The sequence below is a fragment of the Cajanus cajan genome, chromosome 1, assembly GCF_000230855.2.
Source record: "Cajanus cajan strain Asha chromosome 1, NIPB_CcT2T_4, whole genome shotgun sequence".
NCBI lineage: Eukaryota > Viridiplantae > Streptophyta > Magnoliopsida > Fabales > Fabaceae > Cajanus > Cajanus cajan.
This window is the reverse complement of record NC_138517.1, coordinates 86,275,211-86,297,477: the sequence shown is the minus strand read 5'-3', so window position 1 is coordinate 86,297,477 and position 22,267 is coordinate 86,275,211. Positions and strand designations below refer to the sequence as shown.

At 28.1% G+C, this 22,267-nt stretch overlaps 1 protein-coding gene across 1 annotated transcript; it reads right to left on the bottom strand.

Moving 5' to 3' along the window:
- Nucleotides 1-9,068: 9,068 nt before the first annotated feature.
- On the bottom strand, nucleotides 9,069-10,527 carry LOC109812723 (uncharacterized). Its single transcript, XM_020376753.3, has 2 exons — nucleotides 9,891-10,527; nucleotides 9,069-9,486 (listed from the first exon to the last, which is right to left on the bottom strand). The coding sequence occupies exons 1-2, from the start codon at nucleotides 10,349-10,351 to the stop codon at nucleotides 9,477-9,479; spliced, it is 471 nt and encodes a 156-aa protein (XP_020232342.1). The 5' UTR covers nucleotides 10,352-10,527; the 3' UTR covers nucleotides 9,069-9,476.
- Nucleotides 10,528-22,267: the final 11,740 nt, after the last annotated feature.

Here is a 22,267-nt window from a genome sequence, read left to right as displayed (position 1 = left end):
AAATATTAAAAATAACTATATCCATTTAATTTTTTTTCTAAATTATCCTTAAAATATTTATTACAAATAGTAACTATATTTAATTTAAATAAATATTTTTAAATGATAGTATTAAATTATAAAGTTAATTAGAATTTAGATATCTTTTCGTTTATATATGCAGTTTAGAATAAAGAAAGGGAAACATTAAATAAATATGAGTGAGATAAATCTGTTTTAAAAGTTTTATGACTAAACATTAAAATTTAGGTAAAATATGTTTTTAATCTTTTTATAATATTAAATTTATAATTTTGGACTTTATCAAAAAAAAATTATAATTTTAGTCTCTTATTTTTTAATTCTTTAATTTTAGTTTTTTTTTTTAAAAAATTTTGTAATTTTACCTTATCGCATGTCCATATGTTAATCATTTAAAATGTAACGTACATCATAATACCTAATATTAAATAAATAATATGATAATTAAGATTAATCATATTTAGAATAAATAAAGTTTTTAGTTTTCATTTTCATCTCATGTATCACTTTTATATAATAAAAATAAAGATTAAGGGAGCATTTAGTAGGAGAGAAATTTTTTCATACCCAAAAATTATGATTTTTAGAAATTACAAACTCTAAGAGTCATGATTCATATAAATGGTTAAAATCCATTTAGATACTCATAAATATTTTTTGAATTATTAATTTAGGGTTTCTTAAAAATAAAAGATTTTCACGTTTATTTATAATATTACTTTTCTGATTATACAAATAATTTTTATAAAAATATCTTTTACAAAAAATTGAATTTCTTTTTTCTTACAAAGTGTATACATGTCATAATTTAACATATAAAAAATATATCATATTTAGTTTAAAATAATAAATCAACGGTTTGTATATAATTAAACTATATACAAAATCATAATAAATTATAGTGTAAAATATATAAGAAAAAACTTAAAATATAATAAGAAAAAAAATTAAAATATAAATAAACTAGAAAACAATTAAAGAAAACATATATAGTATAATTTTGCTTAAATAATTTGTTAAGTTAGAAGTTAAAAACCATAATAAAAATTAATGATGTGGTTTTGTAGTTTATAAATTTCAAATGACTATAAAATATCATATCTTATAAAAAATCATAATTTATTTATTTTTTATTATTATATTAACAAGAAAAGTGTTAGCAAAATAAATATTAATTTCTAGCTAATAATAATAAAATATTTATGAAACATTGCATTGATTTTATTTTTTCTTAAAAAAATATGATTAAAAGTGATAAGAAAAATAATTTTTACCATGAATTATTTAATTTAATTAGTTAATAAAATTAATGTACTTTTTGTGTTTGTTATTCAAGTGATAATAGATAAAAAATATCAAAAAAGTTTTCTATTTAAAAAAAAAAAAGATATTATGATCTTTTTATGTACATAAAACTTTTTTCTTAACTTGTGAAAATTTAATTCCCCCATGAAAATATTTTTGTATAGAAGTGAGAGAGAAATGATTTTTGAGAATCATTTATTTTTAAATAGTTACCAAACATGGAAAATTATGATTCTTGATTTAAGATTCTCATAAAAGTAAAAAGATTTTGTGTATCAAATACCTCTAAAAGTAAAAATTAGCTTAAATATTATTAAATATTAATTGTTATATTATCTACTTGATAATGTTTAACATTATAATTTTAACTAATTCAATAAAAGGACCAAAATTACATATTTATAAAATCAAATTACTAAAACTACATAATTAAAAATAGATATACAAAATTTGTAAATTTGATATTAAAAAAAAAAAAATACAATTTAATCTTTATTTTATTTTTAATGAAAACATAGTGTTTTTCTTGGTTAGCTTAGTATCTATAATAACTATAATGAAAAAATATTTTCTTTTATTTTTCACATCTTAGTAGATATTTCATCTTTTAATTAATTTAAAATTATTTATTATTTTATTTTTTAATTATTTTTAAAATGTTTTACTACAATCTTTATTTCTTTTACTCTATTCTTAAATCCTAAATTCTATACCCTAAACATGTAGAATATATATAATATATAATTAAATTTATTATAAATCATATATATATATATATATATAATATGCTTGAATATAGAAATTATAATTAATATTTTATATAAATAAATATTTTAAACATGTAAATTATATTTTAAATTTATAAATAATTTATATTATAACATAAGATTATTTTTATTTATCGATAATTTATTTTAAAATATAATTTATAAATATTATAGTAAATAAAAATTGAATTAAATAAAAAATTAATAAAATTTATTCTTTTAAAATCAAAAATAGAAACTTAGTTCATATAATTAAGAATATCATAAATAATACAATTTGGGATGTGAAAAAAAGGACAAAGGTTCACACTATTTATTGTTGCTTTAACAAGCTTATGAGCAATAATATTGGCAGATCTAAGGGAGAAACACATATGAGAGTTTTGGGGAGTCAACCATAATAGGCTTACATTGGTCAAAGAGGCAACCAAATTCAGTTAAGTCAACAAAATGCTGATTAAAGAAATAGGATGAGATACGATTACAGTCCGTTTTGAAAATAGTATCACCCAAGTTCTAATCATGGGTCCAATTGATAGCATAAAGAAAAACAAAAGTTTTGCCAATCCATACAACATTTGATTGTGGTTGAACGAGCTTTAATAAAGGCATCTTGATAGTCTCTAATGCAAATGCTAATTCTTGTAAGCCCTTCCACCGAAAAAGAGTGAGTGGCAATATTGCACTTGAGCGACCCTTGGGGAGGAGGAGACAGCGCTACCTAGATGGAGGGTTAGGTTGAACAGGAGCAACTCTATTAGTAACGGCCCAATCATGAAGCATGGAGGAGGCACGAAGGTTGATCTCATTCTGGTTCCAAGGAGTGTTGCTCAAATGTAGAGCATTCTAACTAAGCCACGTGCTCCAAAGAACCATGGAGAATTATGCAGCAGCTTGAGGAGTCCAATACTGCAAAATAGATATATGGTTAAAAACACCACCAAAAGAATTAATCAAATTCATGGTACGAGAATGAATTTGACTTCCCTGCCAACACAGCTTGGTTGATGGATAACTAAAGAAAGCGTGCCAGGTGTTCTCAATATAATGTACGTATTGGGACATTGAATGCCTTTCTTTTGAAGGTTAGGCAGAGTAGGAAAGATGTCATGCATCAAACTTCATATAAAATGCTTAATTTTGTGGGAAATGTGGAGATTCCAAATGCTTTTCCAAGGACTAGGAACACTAAGATGACCCGTGGAGAGGTTATGTTGAAGATACCCTTTATAGGCAGAGTGATCAGTAAAAGAACCAGAAGGCTCCAATTCCAAATGCAGTTATCCTCGTAGTATGGATTGAGGATAGGAATGTTAAGAATATAGTTGCTAGTGTCAGGATCGAATAGAGAGTTAAAACTAATAAAAATTATTAAAAACTATCTTGTTGAGGAAAAAAAAACTCTCAAAAAATGTGCAAAATAGTCTTTCATTTTTAATATATAAAAGTTGAAAATTATGAAAGAAAAAATAATAATTTAAATATGTAATTAAAATAATTTCTAAAAATTATATTATCGAAAAAATACTCTTAAAATACTATTGCATTAGTTTATATTTAATATATAGAAATTAGTTAATAAAAATAAAATATATATATATATATTTATTGAGCATTGTTTTCTATTAACTTTTTTTTTATTTCTTCTCAAAATAAAATACATTTTTCTTTATATTGATAAAAGTTAATAGATTTTAAGGATATATATATATATATATATATATATATATATATATAATTGAACATTGTATAGTAATTTTCTTTTGTTCAACTTACTTATTTTATTTTTCGTTCAAAGGAAAGATAATTTTATAATTAAATTATTTTAGAAAATTAAGGATATATAAATGACTAGTCTAATTAATTATAGTAAATTTGTAATACATAGATAAAAAAAAAATATAACCAAAGATTATGTGTACTTTGAGAAAGTAGAGTAGTGCAAAAGTCAATACTTATACTTCCTTTTAGAGATGACAAAATGGACCAAATTGACCTGTTTAAGCCTGACCAGTCATTAACTCGTCAAAAATATATTAGGTCGAGTTGGCCACCCAAAAGAAAACAAGCCACAAGTCCTGATCTATTCCATGTAAAAGCTTTAATTACAATCATCTAATAAAAGAAGAAGTAGACTTCTCAACAAGTAATATAACTTGAATAGAGTTAGAAGGAAAATAAAAAACCTTCAACTCTTCTCCTATAGACAACTTAAACTTAGTTAAAGAGTTCGCAACACGGTTAACTTCCTGAAGAATATGATTACGAGATGAAATGTGCTCCTACTGGATCAATTCTGCTATTTATTTAACAATATTAAAACAAAGATGTGATCTAAGACAACCTTTAGTAGTGAGTTTCATAGCTAAAGACGAGTCAGATTCAATCAAAATCCTTTCGTCAAACTTTTTATCTTGGACTAGTCATAAACCATGAAGAATGGCCTAGAGTTTCATTTGAATAATCAAACAACGTTCCAAGCAACAAGTTAACCAACTATAAATCTCCCAAAGTCATCACAAATCACTCTACTTCAAGAAGCTTCACTTCCTCTAATGATTACCCATCATAGTTAAGTTTCAGATGGCCCATAAAAAGAATAATTTCATTAGATTGGTGTTAAATTAAGAATATATTTAGTTCTCTATTTAAAAATATTGGAATGTGTGTTTTTATTTCTTAAAATGTGAAGTTATTTAAAATATAAAAATAACAAAATTATTAATTTAAAGTGAAAATGAGTTGAATTATAGTCAACTTTTATCCAAACATACATTAATACATAAGTAGATAAGGTGAGATGTTGAACTTCACTAAAAGATAAATAAAACTACCGAATAATTCCAATGCTAATGCATTAAATTTGAAACATTGAATATGCTTGAAAAGATCATAAAGAGGTGTGCCTAGGAGCCTCAGCGACTTCATTAAATTTTAAATAAAACTTATTAAATGTGGTTTTTCATAGAGAATGAATACCTAAATTCCCGACATATATATTAATATCATAATATATTTGTGGCATACAAATAAAGTTGCGGCAAGGCAACATTTGAACTGTGAGGCACTTGTGCGAGACAAGTGTGGGCTATGGTCCGCCTAACGCTTACCATATCTCCAACAGCTTGAAGGCCATAATTAAAGGTGTGTATTAATATATGTATAAGCACCTTATAAAATATGTTATACATTTTCAACATGGAGACATGAAATTTTCCACAAAATACTATAATAATAATATTCTACTGTATACCATAGCTTTTTTCATCGTTATATAATATTTTGAAACGAATCGAAGTGATAGGTGGGGACGGAGATTTTGTAACTTCCACCTTAATTATGCACAAGTGCGAGGCGCCGTTTGCTCGATGATATCGTTGCACACTTTCATGTTTTCCCAACTGGATATCAAGATTCAAGATGGAGCATAAAGGGCCTGTACATTTATCCTTTTGTCTTTAATATTTTATCAATTTTACTTTCCATTACATTTAATATAATAATTAAACAATTTGTTGAAAAAACATATTCAACTTGTCTTTTTTTTTTCTTCAAAAGTATTGCATCATATTAGTGATAAATTAATTTTTAATGCTAGGGACAAATTATGTACCGCTATATGTTAAGCATTTGTGTTTATAGTAATTTGTCACGAGTATTTAATATTAATATATTAACAAATCCTAAAACAAAATTGTGTTCGTAAAAGTAGTTGATGTGTATCACTTAAAGTTTTCATTAATTTTATATTATTATAAAAATAATTAAATATAAGTAATATTTCACCACTATAATTTTGAAATTACATGTAAATTATGTTAATTAAATACGATAAAAGATTTAAAACATCTAATCAATAAAATAATGAAATGACCTTTTAATTAATAAAAAATTAAATGAAGATCTCAACTTAGAAGATTCATCCCTTTAATTGGATATCATAAAATAAATTATTTGACTTGTTTAAAATTAAAAGTGTTATTTTTTTTACCATGAGTGTCTCAACTTATTAAGACAAATAAATTTTACTTGTGATATTGTGATTATTGATGACATGTGAAGTAAATGTTAGCTATCAATAAAGGGGTTGTATAGTGGATTTCTTAAAATTTAAGTCTTTATGAAATTTTGATAATTAGAAGTTGATGTTTTTGATAGTTTTAAAAGACTTGTTCTGCTTTTGAATGATTTCTTATAAAAACAATCCTTCATAAGCTTATGCTTATGGTGGTATAAAAATAAATTCCTTCTTTGATAAGTTAATCAACTTATGATATCCACAATAGATAAATATGTACCAAAATTGTAAACAATAATAAACCGTTAAAGTAAGTAAAGGAGATAGGGTGAGAGAAATTGCAAATAGAGATTTATCTTGATTCATCCAACTTTAGGCTAAATCCAAACCTCATACATTGTGAGATTTTTCCACTATGATAAGCAATAATTGCTCTGATTACAAACACCAACCATCTGCTAGATTTTTCCTACACAAACCAACTGCCTAGTGTTTGTATATAAACCTTAGCTACCTACTAAATAACTCCCTTAACACCTGTCGAAAACCTCACCCTCATAGCCTCATATTATGTGTAACCTCAACCAACTAGTTGATAACTTTTCCCACCTTCCTAACCCTTTGAACACTAAATCTGAGTAGGACAGGCTAATACAGTTTCAAGTTTTAAATCCTAGCAACTGCTAAGATTCTAGTACTCTCTCCTTGATTAGGAGCTTTCACTAAAGAAGTATTTTCATTTCTTTTTCTATTACAAGTATGTTTACAAATATAGAAGATGAGATATCTAAAAATAGTATAAAGTAAGAATTTTTCTTGCTTACTTTAAATAGTCCCCTTGGTCTTTCTTTTTAAACTCCAAAACAGGCTTGTAGGATTTGGCTTGACTTTTAATAAGTAATGTTGATGTCATCTTGTATTTTTATTTTGGTTAATATCAATATGTCCTTCAAAAGCAGTTTATTTCTAAAGGTTCCTTTTAAGTGTGCTTATAAGTAACCTTTTGAACTGAATCTTCAATATCAATCTTCTAAGAAGCTAAGTTTGAACTAAGAGTTATTGCTTTTGAAGCTTCCTTTTGAGTAACCTTTTGAATAGAGTCTTCAATACCAATTTTTTTTAGAAGCTAAGTTTGAATTGAGAATTGTTGCTTGGGAGGCTATACTAGATAGACTAATATACACGACACTTCAAGGTATCTTCCCTAAAAGAAGATGTCCAACTTGAATCTCCTTAAAACATCATACTTGTGCACACATAGATAGTTATGACCAAGGTGTTTTCCATCAGCTTAAAAACATGATTATGCCTCTAAGAGTTCTTTTGAACCGAAACACTTATAATATTTTTGAGTACATAACAAATTAAAACTAAAACACTCAAGCAAAATTATTAGTACTCTTTAAGAACACATTTCTATGATAAGAAAATAGAACTAAGAAATTGTCATTATTAAAACATCTATTTATAGAAGAATTCAATAACATGAGAGATTTTCACACATGATAAAAATCAATCACGAAATCCTCCATTAAATGAATAATCTCCATAACATAAAGAATATACACAACATAATCACTATACCAACTCATCAAATTAATTATTATTATTTTATTTATAATAAGTAAAATATTATTAATATGATGAATATCCACCATTATTATCATAATCGTTATCAATTTATTTTTTTATGTTATGTATGAATATTAACTACAATGTATTTAGTACTATAAATATCACATTGAGTGACAATTTTAAAAATAATAAAAAATATTGAAAGTCAATAACATAATTTATTACTTATAATTTTTTTAATTGAGGATCAAGATTTACTCTAATTTATGATAAAGAATGATGTTAATCTCACTCTCTTTTAACACTATGGTAGTCTTCTATTTTCCATTCTACTTCCAATACACCAAATAGGAAAAAAAATATTTTTCTCCCTCATTTTTAACGCAGTTATAGTCTTGTAGAATGTCGCTAACGAGAGTGAGAGGTCTCGTCCTAGAGAAAAATGGTAGGGTTAGCTTCAATTAATACCCTATCAAATCCTATATATACAGAGACCAATTCTATCTCTAGAGTCTAGATATACATAGATGCAGAGTGACAAGGTGGGGTTGCTTTTGAAAATCAACGAGTGATGGCTTCAATCTGATTTCTTTGTTCCCATGTCATTATTGTTCACTACACACTTGACTCCTTTGCAAAAGCACAATTAACCGTCACGATGCAATGATACACAATCTAAAACAAAAGTATTCGTGGTAACAATTGACACAGAAGATGAAAATAATGGTTTAATTATGTTGGTGAAATGAAGCAAGGGAGAGTGAGAGAAGATTCAGACAAGGAGGTTAGTGAGTTCACCTGATCCACTCATAACACTGACATCCCATGAGACCATCACATTTCAATGATTCATTCATTGTTGCATATGAAGCACTCTGCCAACTTTTTTGTGATGGTGGGGCTGGCTTCCGAGTAAAAACTAAAAACCGCATATATGCGTTCGGATCACAGAGAAGAATCTAAAATCAGAATCAGAACCAGAACAGAACACGAGCTTCTCTCAAGGCTCAATGATCTCCACTAGGTCAAGACTCCACCGTGTAATAATCACCTTTACAGGATGCCACCGCCACTAACCTCGCAACAAAATGCTATATTATATTTATATATATATCATATCATATCATACCCCCCACTAATTACCAACGCATCATTTGATATTAGAATTTTGGTGGAAAGCACACTGTCACAGTGGCTACTTTCAACCGCAAAGTCATCCTTTGGTCTTTTCATGATCCAACCTATGTTTTTCTTTTTCATTTTTTTACCCTTAGTTTGTGGGCAAGTACACCGTGGCTTTACACTTCTTAGACAACGATGAATCTGTCCTCCCTCAATTGGGGGGCCCAAAACATTTTTTTCCTCTTGAAAAATAAAATATATGTGAAAAGCTATCTACTTGAATTTATTTGTATTATTATCATTTTATGATTAGAACTACACCTATTATATGTATAAAGGGTGATGCAAGCATTATGTCACCCTCTGGCTAGCAATGTTGAACACTACATTTTTTTTTTCCAATGTGAAAGAGGGGAATAAACGTGAATAGATTACTCCGTTTGTAGCAATGGCATAAATTCGAGCATACGTCTCAATCAGCTTCGAATACAGAACGACGAATGCCCCGAAAACCAGACACAACAGAAGTGGGATCCTTTTCTCCTGTGTTTCAATCATACTACACTTGCTGTGTTCACTTTTCGATGTCCACTTCCAACTCCAAGCTTAATTCATAAAAAATTAAAAAGCAAAACAAATACTGAAACCTTTACAAATTAAGCTCCTGCTCATCCCTCCCTGAAAATTACAAAATGATAACACCCTTGGATCAGTCATGCTGGCACCCCACCAACTAAACACCAAACACACCCCCTCATAACGAAAGCTAATAAATTGGTAATCAACAAAATTGATTCCAAGACCATGTCGATATATATATTCAAACGAAGCCCAACTCTTGTTGAACCCCAAGGAACAATTATCATGAAAAGCACATATTTACCTCTATTTATAAGAATCTAAGTAGAATATGAGTGAGTTTGGATAGCAAAACTCTTAAAAATCATTTATAACATGAAGAATTTTATATAGAGAATGATTTGCTAATGAAGGAAATAATATATATTAGATATATAGGAAGAGAAGGTATATATATATAAAAGAGAAATGAAAAAAATGGGAAGATGGAGAAAGAGCGTTACAGATGAGGTGGAGACTCAGAAATGGTGTCCAAGTGAGGTCTCCAGACAGCGAGACGAGGTGGTCTTTTGTCTGTGTGAGTAGAGAGAGAGAGATTCTCGGAGAGTATATGAGTCAAGTAGCGTTCATTGGCGAGGTGGTTGTCGGAGCGGTGGTCCTTGCGTTTGTTCTTAAGCTTGTGGGAGCGGGAGGGGGAGGGGAGGGGCATGAGGAAGTAAATCTTGCCGCGCTGGAGCTGGGCGTCGGGGGGGACGACAACGATCTTGGGAACGACGCCGCCGTCTTGGGCGGAGGGGGAGGAAGGCTTCTTAAGGACGTGTTTGGGGTGCGCCTTCATGATGTCGCTGGCTTTGATGCTTCCGCTCAGTTCCTCCACGCGCCCGTTCGAGTGCACTATGCGGATTACGTCCAGTGCCCCGCATGGCAGAATGCACGATATGCAACAACGGATGCTCTTTCTCATGCCTCCTTTCTTCTCTTCCTATCTCACAACTCACAACACTCACACACACCTTCCTTTTCTTCCTTTTAAGTTTTAACCCAAAGCATAAATATTAATAACTCAATCACACTCACACACATGCTTTTCTAAACAATCTTACCTCCTATTACCATATTTCAAATTCAATGACAATTTAGCTTCAAATCCCATTCTTTTTATATAATTTCTTATTCTTGCCAAAACAAAAAACATATGTTACGTCACAACTCACAAATCAGATTAAATCTTCTTTAACAAAATCTTATGTTTGGATTTTGTGGTTAGAGAAAAATGTGATTGATATGAAATATTTACTTATTAAGTTTTTCAATAAAAATTAATTACTTTTATAATTATTGAGCTCATAGATTAATTAATAATAAATTGTTTCGTTTTAAGAATAGCTTTCATTTTCAAGTCTTTGGTATTGGATAACTTTTCAAATTCTTAGTGATGATTTTTTTTATAATTATTATTGAGGGTATGTTGTGATTCTTGTTAAAAAAAATCCATTTTGAACACATTTATAAAAATAAATTATAAGATATTATGAATTTTTTTTTCCTTATCTAAGTAATGTATCTCACTAATAATTTTATACATTTTAGTAATTTTTAATTGTTTCAGAAAATAATTGTCTAAAAACGTGTTGTTCTTACTCCTTAAACTAACAAACCCCTTAAGTAAGCATTTTTATTGTTAAAGAATTAAAAAATGAACATTTTTGTTAAAATAATTATTAATTAATATGATTAAAAAAGTCGTGTTTGTTAATTTTAAATGTTCTATTTTTGTCCACTATTGAATGGATGGGGGAATATTATTTGTTTTTTTTTCTTTTTTGCAAGCTAGGTAGCTGCGGGATGAAATTGATGGTGTGAATGAATAATTGCACAACACTCTGTAGTTTGGCTTTTGATCCATTATTTAGGGTCCCTCACTCACTCTTACTCAGCTCGCCCACCCACACAGTACCCTTTATTTTCTTTTCTTTCCTATTGTGAATTGAATAGTATCAGGTTAGGAATAGAAGGTTGGTATACTCAGATGCGTGGACACATGGCACACTGAATGATGGGGACTGATTAGCAAGCTAAAGCTTCGAACCTTTGGATGGGGCCATAACTGGATGTGCGTGTATCAATCAAAGTTTGACACTTGTCGGCCAATAATGAATATTTACACCATGTTTAGGTGGTGTGGGGTCAATGAGAGAGAGAACATATATGCTTGGAGTGAAATGAAATGGGAGAAGGGTAAATTGGTGAAGATATCTTTTGAGGGGAGTTTGTGATCTTTCAATTTCCCATGGCAACATCATGTGGGATGTGGTTTTCATTGGAAAGTGAAGTATGATACACTTACACACACTATCTGTAATGGGTTTTAGGTTAATGAAGTGCTTTGACTAAGTCTAAGGTGCTTGTCTACTACCCAAATCACCAAAACCAACTCTAGACTAGTTCACATGCACTTCCAAATCCCTTTCACAATTTTTTTTTCTTTTATCCATGGAATTAATTTATTATTTTGGTCATATTTTTCTACACCATATATATATTTTGCTTCATACGTGCCTATAGTTTTTCTACCTTTACCACAATACACCCTCTCTCTTGTATAGTCAATTTTCTGCTGACAAGGTCTTTATAGACACCAGCTTACATATTTAAATAACATATCTTCTCAATTCTCAAATAGAAAATAGTCAAGTATTATCATCCATTGCATCTTTGCCTTTTCAATTTTTTTATTTTTATTTTCAAACTACCGTAAGTATTTTACACACCAACTTATGAATGAATGAATGAAATGAGATTGATATTTCATGACTTTTGTTACTTATATGTATTTGAGATGAAAAAAATTATAAACAAGGAATAGTGGAGTACAGAAAAAGTGTGATACTAATGAGAGATCATATAAAAAAAAGACTAACTAAATTCTCTGATAGAGATGATTTATGTAATACAGATTTAGACACGATATTGAAATACGATATAGACACAAATATAAAGATATGACAAAATCAAAAAAACATAAGACACATGGACAAAATATATATAATATATAATATAAATAACATGACAAAAATATTATATATTAATACAACAATAACCTATTAAGTCTTAAAAAAAATTATTAAGAGATATCATATTCATAATTTTATTTTTAAATCTCAAATCCTCTCTTTATTTTTTTAATTTTATTAATTTTTTTTCTTTTTCTATTACGTGAAAATTAAGTAAGGAGAGATAAAAATAATTTTCTTCATTATTTCTATTTTTATCAATTTTTTTTAAATCTCAAATCTTACTTCTTTACTTTTATTTTTATCGATATTTTTTTATTTTCTTTATAAAAAAACTCGAATTCTCCTTTTTTGTCTATGCTTTTATTGGAGTTTATTTTTATTTTTAAAAAAAATCTTAAATCATTCCTTTTTTTCTTCCTACTTTTATTGAAATTTATTCTTCTTTTAAAAAAAACTAAAATCCACGTATCAAATAGTACATTTTGTAACTGTCCGTGATGGAGACGTGTCCAATTTGTATGTATACGGTCTGTTGAAGTGTCCAAAATGCGTCCACAATATATCTACTCCTAAAGAGTGTCAGACTCGAAGACACAATAGTCTCATGTCGTATCCGTACAACATAGTTAATTATTAGTGATATCAGTAAATAAATTATATCAATAATATAATTATAAAAAAAATAAGAAATATAGATCAACATAAATATTTTATGAGTAATTTTTGGTGAATTTATTCAATTTAGTAATTCTGTGTACACTAAATTTCATTAATTTAATCGTTAAATTATAAATATTTATTTAATAAATAAGTTTTTTATATAAAATTAATTTATTTTATATTTTATAAAATAAATTCAATTTAACATATAAAATATTTTTAAAATAACATCAAAAAATATTCTTTTAAATATAAATAGATATTAATTATAAAATTATACAATCACTATGTTCAATTATTTAAATTTTCGTATGCACGAGTTAATATTAAAATTTTAAAAATTATATTAATAAAATATAATGTTTCTAAAAGAGTTATCCAAAAATAATAATTTTATGGTTGACTAGTACATGAATCAATTAATACATGATTATTTCAACTAGTAATAAATATTTGGAAAAAGAAATTACTATTCATAATGATTCTATCATGTTTAAACAAGAAATAATTTTATCAAAATATTTATTCTATTAGTAGATTAATGCCTCTTAATAGTTGAGAGATTATTTCATAACTATTTTTTTAATCTATTTTTCAAATCATTTATATTTTTTTTCCTAACAATTTAAATGATCATTCCTGTACATTTTCATTGTTTTCTCCCCTATTTGTACAGTTTTTTTTTTCATCTCGAAGGGTATACCTATTTTCTTTTAATGTCTATAAATTTTTTTTTGATAATTAATTATGGATATAAATTAAATTAAAAAATAGGTAAATTAATTTTTTAGTGGTCAGCTTTTATTAGCTTTTATCAACAGCACCCACAAAAATTTACCTTTGTCCTCATTATTTGTGTGAGAAAAATTTATAAGATCTGATAATACATATAAATTAAATTTTAAAAAATTAATCAAGTACTTAAACTAATTATGTAATAGTTAACTTTATCTTTAGCTTTTATTAACAAACTAGTAAGCAACCCAAAAAGAAAAACAAAAGGAACTAATAATAGTGGGTGAAAAATGGAAAGGAAAGGGAAAATTATTGATCCAGAATCACAGATGTTTCTCGACCATTGTTAAAGGATGACTTACATGGTCTTGGAATTGATTAAAAGGACATATTTAGAGTTTAGCATTTTGGAAAACAAATAACACTCTAGAATTATTAATGAGACTAATCAGAAAGGTTCCAAATCTAGCCAGCTATCCAATCAAAGTGTTTCAGAAATTAAAGGGATTGTGTTTAATAGAGTGCCCCACAAATTGCTGCTGACAAATTAACCACTTTTTATCCATAAAGGTTAAAAAAACAGAAAAACCGGACATGCTGTTGTACATAAAATGTGCTTGCATAAAGAATAAACTCCCAAGAGAAAATAATAAGTCAAAAGGACAAAAATGCAACAACTGCAACACCGTCACAGGCACATAATCAACTTTAAATAAAATCAAATTCAAATTCTTTTCACCTTTAATTTATTTATCATCAAAATTAAGTAAGAAATGTCACAGTCCTTTCATTGGAACTGTACCTGTCTGAAAGGCACACTAATAATCTTCTCGTATTTGGTGGACCGAACGAGAGTTCCGATCGAATATTCCGGTGAGGGGGGAGGTACCTGCAAAAGGCACTCCGACACTCAAGTCAGGACAAAACACAAATATCGATAGTAATTAATGAACAGTGACGTTACTGTAGGGCCCGATAGTCCACCTGTTCCACCATCATAGTATGATATTGTCCGCTTTGGGCCCAAGCCCGCACGGTTTTGTTTTTGGGCTCCTTCCCAAAAGGCCTCTTACTATGTGGAATGGTGGACACTTATAAACTAGCCAATGTTCCTTCATTTTACCGATGTGGGACTTGGGATGAATCCCAACAAACCTCCCCTCAGACCAAGGACCACATGTCTCGTGATCTCCTCCCCTCAAGCGATAATCCGTCACCATCTTGTACCGCCATTAACTCTACGGGACACGCCGCCTGAACACCACAATATCAGGAAGACTTTCGACACAAGGCACCAAGTTCGAATCTCCATCGCGAGGCACAACACTGAGGGTCTTCCCGCATCAAACCCAGACGAACCGTTGGCTCTGATACCACTTGTAGGGCCCGATAGTCCACCTGTTCCACCATCATAGTATGATATTGTCCGCTTTGGGCCCAAGCCCGCACGGTTTTGTTTTTGGGCTCCTTCCCAAAAGGCCTCTTACTATGTGGAATGGTGGACACTTATAAACTAGCCAATGTTCCTTCATTTTACCGATGTGGGACTTGGGATGAATCCCAACAGTTACCTCGTGACATGAGCTATTTATACTGACATTTATGGGCCCGAATTCCCATGGGCTCTGCAACAGGATTACCGGATTAGGTAATGCGCCTCTAATAGGGGGAGTCCTTAACTCTTCATTAGTGGAGATCTGGATCTATGGATCATGTGGTGGCTAATCGGCCACCTGGTTCGGCTACTCGGGTGCCGATTGGGTGTCGGCTATCAGGTGGCCGAGTGACAGAGCCAGGTAACTGAATAACCCTACTAATACAGGAACCATTTTACTTACCAGCGAAAGGAGATAGAGATGAGAAAATTAGAGGGGCAGGGATTATGACTTTGAGCATATCAACCCTAGTTTTGGCAAGTTCTTCTCCCTTTAGCCATTTGCATTGCACTTGTGACTGAATTAAATTCTTCAATTAATACTCGATTTTGAGATATTGGAATGCTTGAGACCCCATGAGAGAAACCATGGGGTGGATATAATACAAGGGTCATGTCAGATTGGTCCTATAGTCTTAAATGTTTATCATCAAGTTGTTTACTATTATTCCTTTTAGTACAAATAGGTAGATATAGAAAACAACATTGAAAGAGAAGAAAGGAAAAATGCTTTTTGTTTTCAAATAGTTTGGTTTTAATCCAACATTAATTCAAAGTGGTCCTTAAATTAGTTGGATGTATATTGCCATCATTTTAAGCATATATAGACATAAAATAGAAAGTGATCTTAATATAACTTTAAATAAATTATTCTCCCGTTATTTTATGCTTATTTTTCAATATCAAACTATTTGGACAAAAAAGAAACTTGCTCCATCAACTATCACATTGAGGACTTCTTTGGATAAAGAAAACGTGGGTGCAAACAGTATTGGAACATACTAACCTAAAATCAAGCCAACTAATATTAAGATCTTTTTACTTATATAGTCCTATAGCTTAATTCTTAATTAATGTGACATATATATAGATGATTTATATATGAAATTTTAATATTTTACAATCAAACTTTAACACTAACAAAGGTAATTAGGGTGAGAGATTAAGAAAATGTCTCCCTTCATAAAAAAAGTGTTAGATATATTTAACTACCATCGTTGTTGTGTGCGCAATTAGCCATTGTCGCATGCACAACTTGTCTCTTCTCTTACGTTTTTTCCCTTTTCTCTATCTTTTTTCTCATAATATCAAATTCCGCCCAAGTTGCCAAACTTCTTTATTGCTCCTCGTTCAGAAAGAAATGGGGTAAAACAAAAAATTAAGCCAGAAAAAGAAGGAAAGAGATGATAAAGGTAAACTAGGAAAGTGAAATGAAAAAGAAAAAAGAAATAAAAGAAAAAAATATCAACCATCTAATTTAATATTAATACATCTAACAAATGATATCACTTCCTCATGGGATGTCCGACCTCCCACCTAAGTATTCGTTTTTCTCAAACACTATTCAGTCTAATATAATCAAAAGTTGAATTTCCATACTTGTTAACGAAAAAAGAGAAAGAGAAACTAAAGGAAGGGAGATCATATTCTTACAATGGAAATTTTAGACTCAACTTAATTCTATCATTGTTCTTTTAAAATATATTTTTTAATTTCATATGTTCTTTTAAAAACATATTTTTAACTAATTATGTATTAATAATTTAACATATAAACTTAATAAATAATAATTTATCTAACATAATATTAGGTCAGTTTGTTTAAAATAAGAAAAAAATAATTTAAAAAAGACGAATTTTAGAAATAATATTTTAAGAAGCATATAAGAGTTATGTTTAATAAAAAGAAAAAAAAGTGTTTTTAAAATAATTTAGATAACCATATCAAAACCGTAGAAAATTCTTTTTTTTTTATTATTAATAAATGACATTTTTTAAAGTAAAATCAAATAAACATGTCTAAGTATTTCAATTCTACAATTAATTATATATAATATTAAAATTAATATATTGAGTTATAAAAAGAGTTGACAGAAATGACAATAAGGGTAGGGGCGTGTATAAATCAATTCCAACATATCACCGTCACTTCTAGTCTCCTACCTCTTCACTCATTTGTTGTCTTTAATAAGTTATTGTTTGATGTGAAATTTAGATTTTTTTTCATTATTAATAAAAATGAGATATGGTGAGGGAGATCAACATGAATCAGTTAATTGAGCAAAACATTAGATTTGCTTGAATATTGTTTTTTAAAAGAACTTTTAGGAGACTAAAATAAGGAGAAATGAGATAAATTTTTACAAAAATTAAAATTAATTTATGTATAAACTAATTTGTAAAAAAAAAATTCATATTAATTTCTCGTAAATATGTCCTTAGCTTATATATAAATTTTAATTTGTGAAAAATTTTATTTATTTATTTTAATGTTTTTTCTTATAAAAGTGTCAGTGAAAAATTATCTTGATACAAAATGGTACAATGTATTTAAGTTTATTGGGAGAACACGACATAAACAAATATTTTAGTTGAGTTAAGTATTTTAATATAAAAATAATTGGTTATATTTTTTATTTTAATAGAAACTAATAAAAGGAAAACATATTTCTGTAATCCAAAACTTGGAGTGTGGGTAGATAAAAAACAGGTGTGCAAAAATTAAAGCCCGCAATTGAATATTTTAATGTAAAACGGGCCTCCACTTGGTGCTGCGCATGCTTTACGTTACATGTATTTATGGCTGATGATATATACACCTCCATTTTTTTATACATACACCCCCTTTTTAAAAAAAATATTAAATTCTTAAATTATCTTTAATATTATTTGAAATATAAAAAAAAATTATCCTGGAAAATTTTTTTGGAGGTGTATTTGTACATAGTTATGGAAAGTTCTTTCCGGAATATTAAAATTACTATTCCGGAAATAACTTTCTGTCGGAATAATTCTGGAAAGTACTTTTCGTAACACTAAAATTACTATTGCGGAAAGTTCTTTCTGAAATTATGGTAACAAATACAAACACTATTAATATTCCGGAAAAAAAATTTCGCAATAGTAATTCTAGTGTTACGGAAAGTATTTTTCATAATTATTTTGACAGAAAGTTATTTCCGGAATAGTAATTTTAGTGTTCTGGAAAGTACTTTCCGTAATTATTCTGACGGAAAGTTCTTTTCGGAAGGCTCATGATATATACACCTCCTGTTTTTTTTATAAATACACCTTCTTTATTTTTTTAAAAAAATTATAAAATATTATATATATATATATTTTAATTTATACCTTTAACTTTCAATTTTCTACTTTTTTCTTTTTATTCACACATTTTTTTTTCTCTTTCAATTTTTACATGCTATCAAAATAGGTGGGGTGAAAGAAAGATAACGGGGGTACATGTAAAAATTAGAAAAAAAAAAGGAAAAAAGAAATATCTGTAAAAAAAAGTACTAAATTAAATATTGTAAATGTAAAATTAAAAAAATAAATAAAAATATTTTAAAATTTTAATTATTTTTTTTGAAAAGGAGGTGTACTTATAAAAAAAAGGAGGTGTATATATCGTCAACCTGTATTTATATTCATTTGCTAAACATCTGAATAACCCAAGCTAAGACGGAAAAAAGAAATGTAATAGCGCATGGCCCAAAAGAACCACGAATGTGGCCATTACTATTTAATTATTAAATCTATTTTTATAAGATGTGTTGTAAATAACTTAAATAATTATTTTATTATAACTAACAATAAATCATGAGAAGATTGTTTTTGTAATAATTAATATATATATATAATAATTTTTAATACATTCAGAATATATTTTTTTATGCGAATATTATATTAAAATTAATCTCTATCTTTTTTATGTCTGGATAAATTTAAAGCATTTGACTTAATTGATTTTTTTATTTTTTATTTTTGACTTATAAGATATAATCTGGTTTGAGCTTGTGTTTCTTTTGACATGAGTTAGACATTTCTTGTGACAATAAAATTTTACTTTAGTTGACATAACTACTCAAGAAGATTTTTTAGTGTTAGAGGTGAAATTCTTCTGCTAATTTTTAGTTTGACAAATAAAGTCCTGGATTAAGTTAAGTACTAGTGAACTTCGACTAATTATTAAGTGGACAATGGTACTTGATCCGAGGATTCTTAACATGCAAATGACTTCTATTCGGTAGTCATATGGGTTCATCTTCAATCTACCATTTTGATGTATAAAAAAAATGAATTTTGAGTCATCACAACCGTGTTTAATCAGTGTAAAACCATATTGACCATTCAAAATGGTTTGAATCTATAACTTAAAATTGAATGATAATTGAATTTTATCTAATCAACCTTATTTATTTTCTTATTATATGGATAAAAAAAAATAACAATCTCAGTACTATTTTGAAATACTTATTACTATCTTAATATTTATATATAAGAAACAAATGAGTATTTTATTTTGGTCATAATTATAAGAAATACAAGACTATTTTTATTAATTAGAGATTACCTTTTATACTTCAATGCTAACAAAGAAAACGGTTTTATAAAAAGGAATTGTCTGCAAAAACGTCTTTGAACATATCTTTGAAAAACTTATCAAATGAAACGTAAGACATAGATCGTTTGTAAGACATTGAAAGTTAAACGAAACATACAATCTTTCTCATGTATAATAAATATTTGTCATTTATTAAGACTAATGTCAAAGTTCACTTTGAATGCTTCATTCATTAACATATTAAATCAAAAAACCATCTCAAAATTCACAAATATGTTAAAGAGAAAAATCATGTTTTTAATCAAAACTAAATCCCTAAAATCACATAGAAAAGTAGATAAAGTCACTATTATAACTACTTTGTACTGACATTGCTTTTGTAAGTTTTGTTTAGTATGAAAAACTAATAAATGGTCTCCTTGATCATATAAGAGGTACCATTTAGTGAAATACATTTAAGACTCACATTAAATGAGTTGAAAGGTCACTTAGCATCATAAGAAAAGATGATGAAGATAGATGAAACAAACTTGTCAGCTAGACTCAAAGTATCACAATGGTCATCTTCTCTGAGCTACTACATAAGAAGTTTCAAAGCACAAGAAAGACATAAATGCTAATTTAAAAAGATACATTTGTATAGAAACTCGCTCTTTGTAAAATCTATCATTTCTTCTAAACATCCATTACTCTATAACTAGTTTATAAACGTTTTATTGAGACAAACACAACTTATCTGTATCCCTGTTTACGGTGAAATTTGTTTTAAGGATTCTTTTTACTCGGACTAGCACAATCAATGTTTCAATTTAGGTATGTTAACGTTCTTATGGATTTGAAACACAATGCAAAGAAAAGTGACAGAGTGTAAACTTTCAATAATTGCTTGTCTCTAAATATTCGTTAAGTATTATCAAGCAATAATGTTCATGTATGTAAATACTTAAATGCACAAAATGAACAACACGTATATTAGCAATGCAAATCATAGTTAATTTCGTACAATGGTCAAATTACATTACACATGAAAGCATATTGATCAAAGTATACGAATACACTACGTGATTAAAAGAAGAACAAGAAAACTATTTTACTTCTACTCCTAAAAAGAGAAAAGAAAAGTGGCCGAGAAATAACCATACTCAAAAACGATTCCTTGCACGAAAGCTATATGTGCAGGCAGAGAGTGCCTCAGATTCTAGTCTTAGTATGAGTTTTTCAACCTCTGTATCGACGCAGGACCTTTGAATTTATAGAGCCAATTACCAACGGTTAACTTCGTGCACGTAGGTCATTATCGGATAACTGCTATCCACTATGCTTGTACGTGGCTCTAAATTGTAACTTCTCATAACCGTTCTCCCACGTGTATTGACTTCTCGACCTGGGCTTGATAACTACCTTAATATGACCATAATCTCGAGCTCATCATTGTTCAATCTCGAAATAATTTTTTTCGATCTCGAACATCTGTTATTGGCAGGTGTTGGTTTCCTAATATATTTTTTGAGAAATCTTATATACTATTTCGACCTATGCGGTTTTCGAGTAGGCCTAACAATCCCTTATAATCATTGTTATAAGGTCCAGCTTAGGAATGTTTGTCTGAAAAACAATACTTATTCTTGAGCCTGGAGATACTAGATTGAAAAAGAATATTTGGTTATTAAGTTTAGATATACTTGTTGTTAAAAAAATATTTGGGAAATTGTTTGAAGAGTCAAGTAAAAAAATATTTAGGATTGAGCCAGAAGTGTCTTGTTAAAACTTTTATTTAAAAATAGTAATACTCAATTTGATTGAATCTAGAATTAAATGTAATCTCAGTGGTTGAAACGAACCGATATAAAACTTTTTAGTATTCCATCTGACTGCTCTTCTACTTCATTTTATTAACGTTATTACTTCATTGCGAAAAATGTGTCAATATTTGATATGCACTATTCAACATTCCTTTTAGTATTTATCTTTTCTCTACATATATGATATCCTTAATATATTATGAGTCTATCAAGGAATTATATATATATATAAGTGTAGTACTCCCTTTGAACACACACATACACAAAAATATGTTTAAATTTTTATTGGATTAAAATATAAACAAATTTCAACTAAATTGATTTTATACAATGTTCTTAATCCAAAAACATTTCTATAATAATAAGTGAGAGTACTATCTATTATCATGAATGTGGTTAAGGATGTTTTAAAAAATAATATATATATTTTTATGTGAAATTATGAAAATTAAATACATTTAATAAATTTTTTTAATTTATAAAAAAATATTTATTTTTATTTATATAAATAAGTTTAGAAAGAGTATGTATTTATTATACAATTAACACTATAAGTCATTGATTGAAAAATTATTCTTTAATTTTTGAATAATGCCATTAAATATAATCACCATAAATATATTTTAATTATATAGATATTTTTAAAATAAATTTTCAAATAATCACAT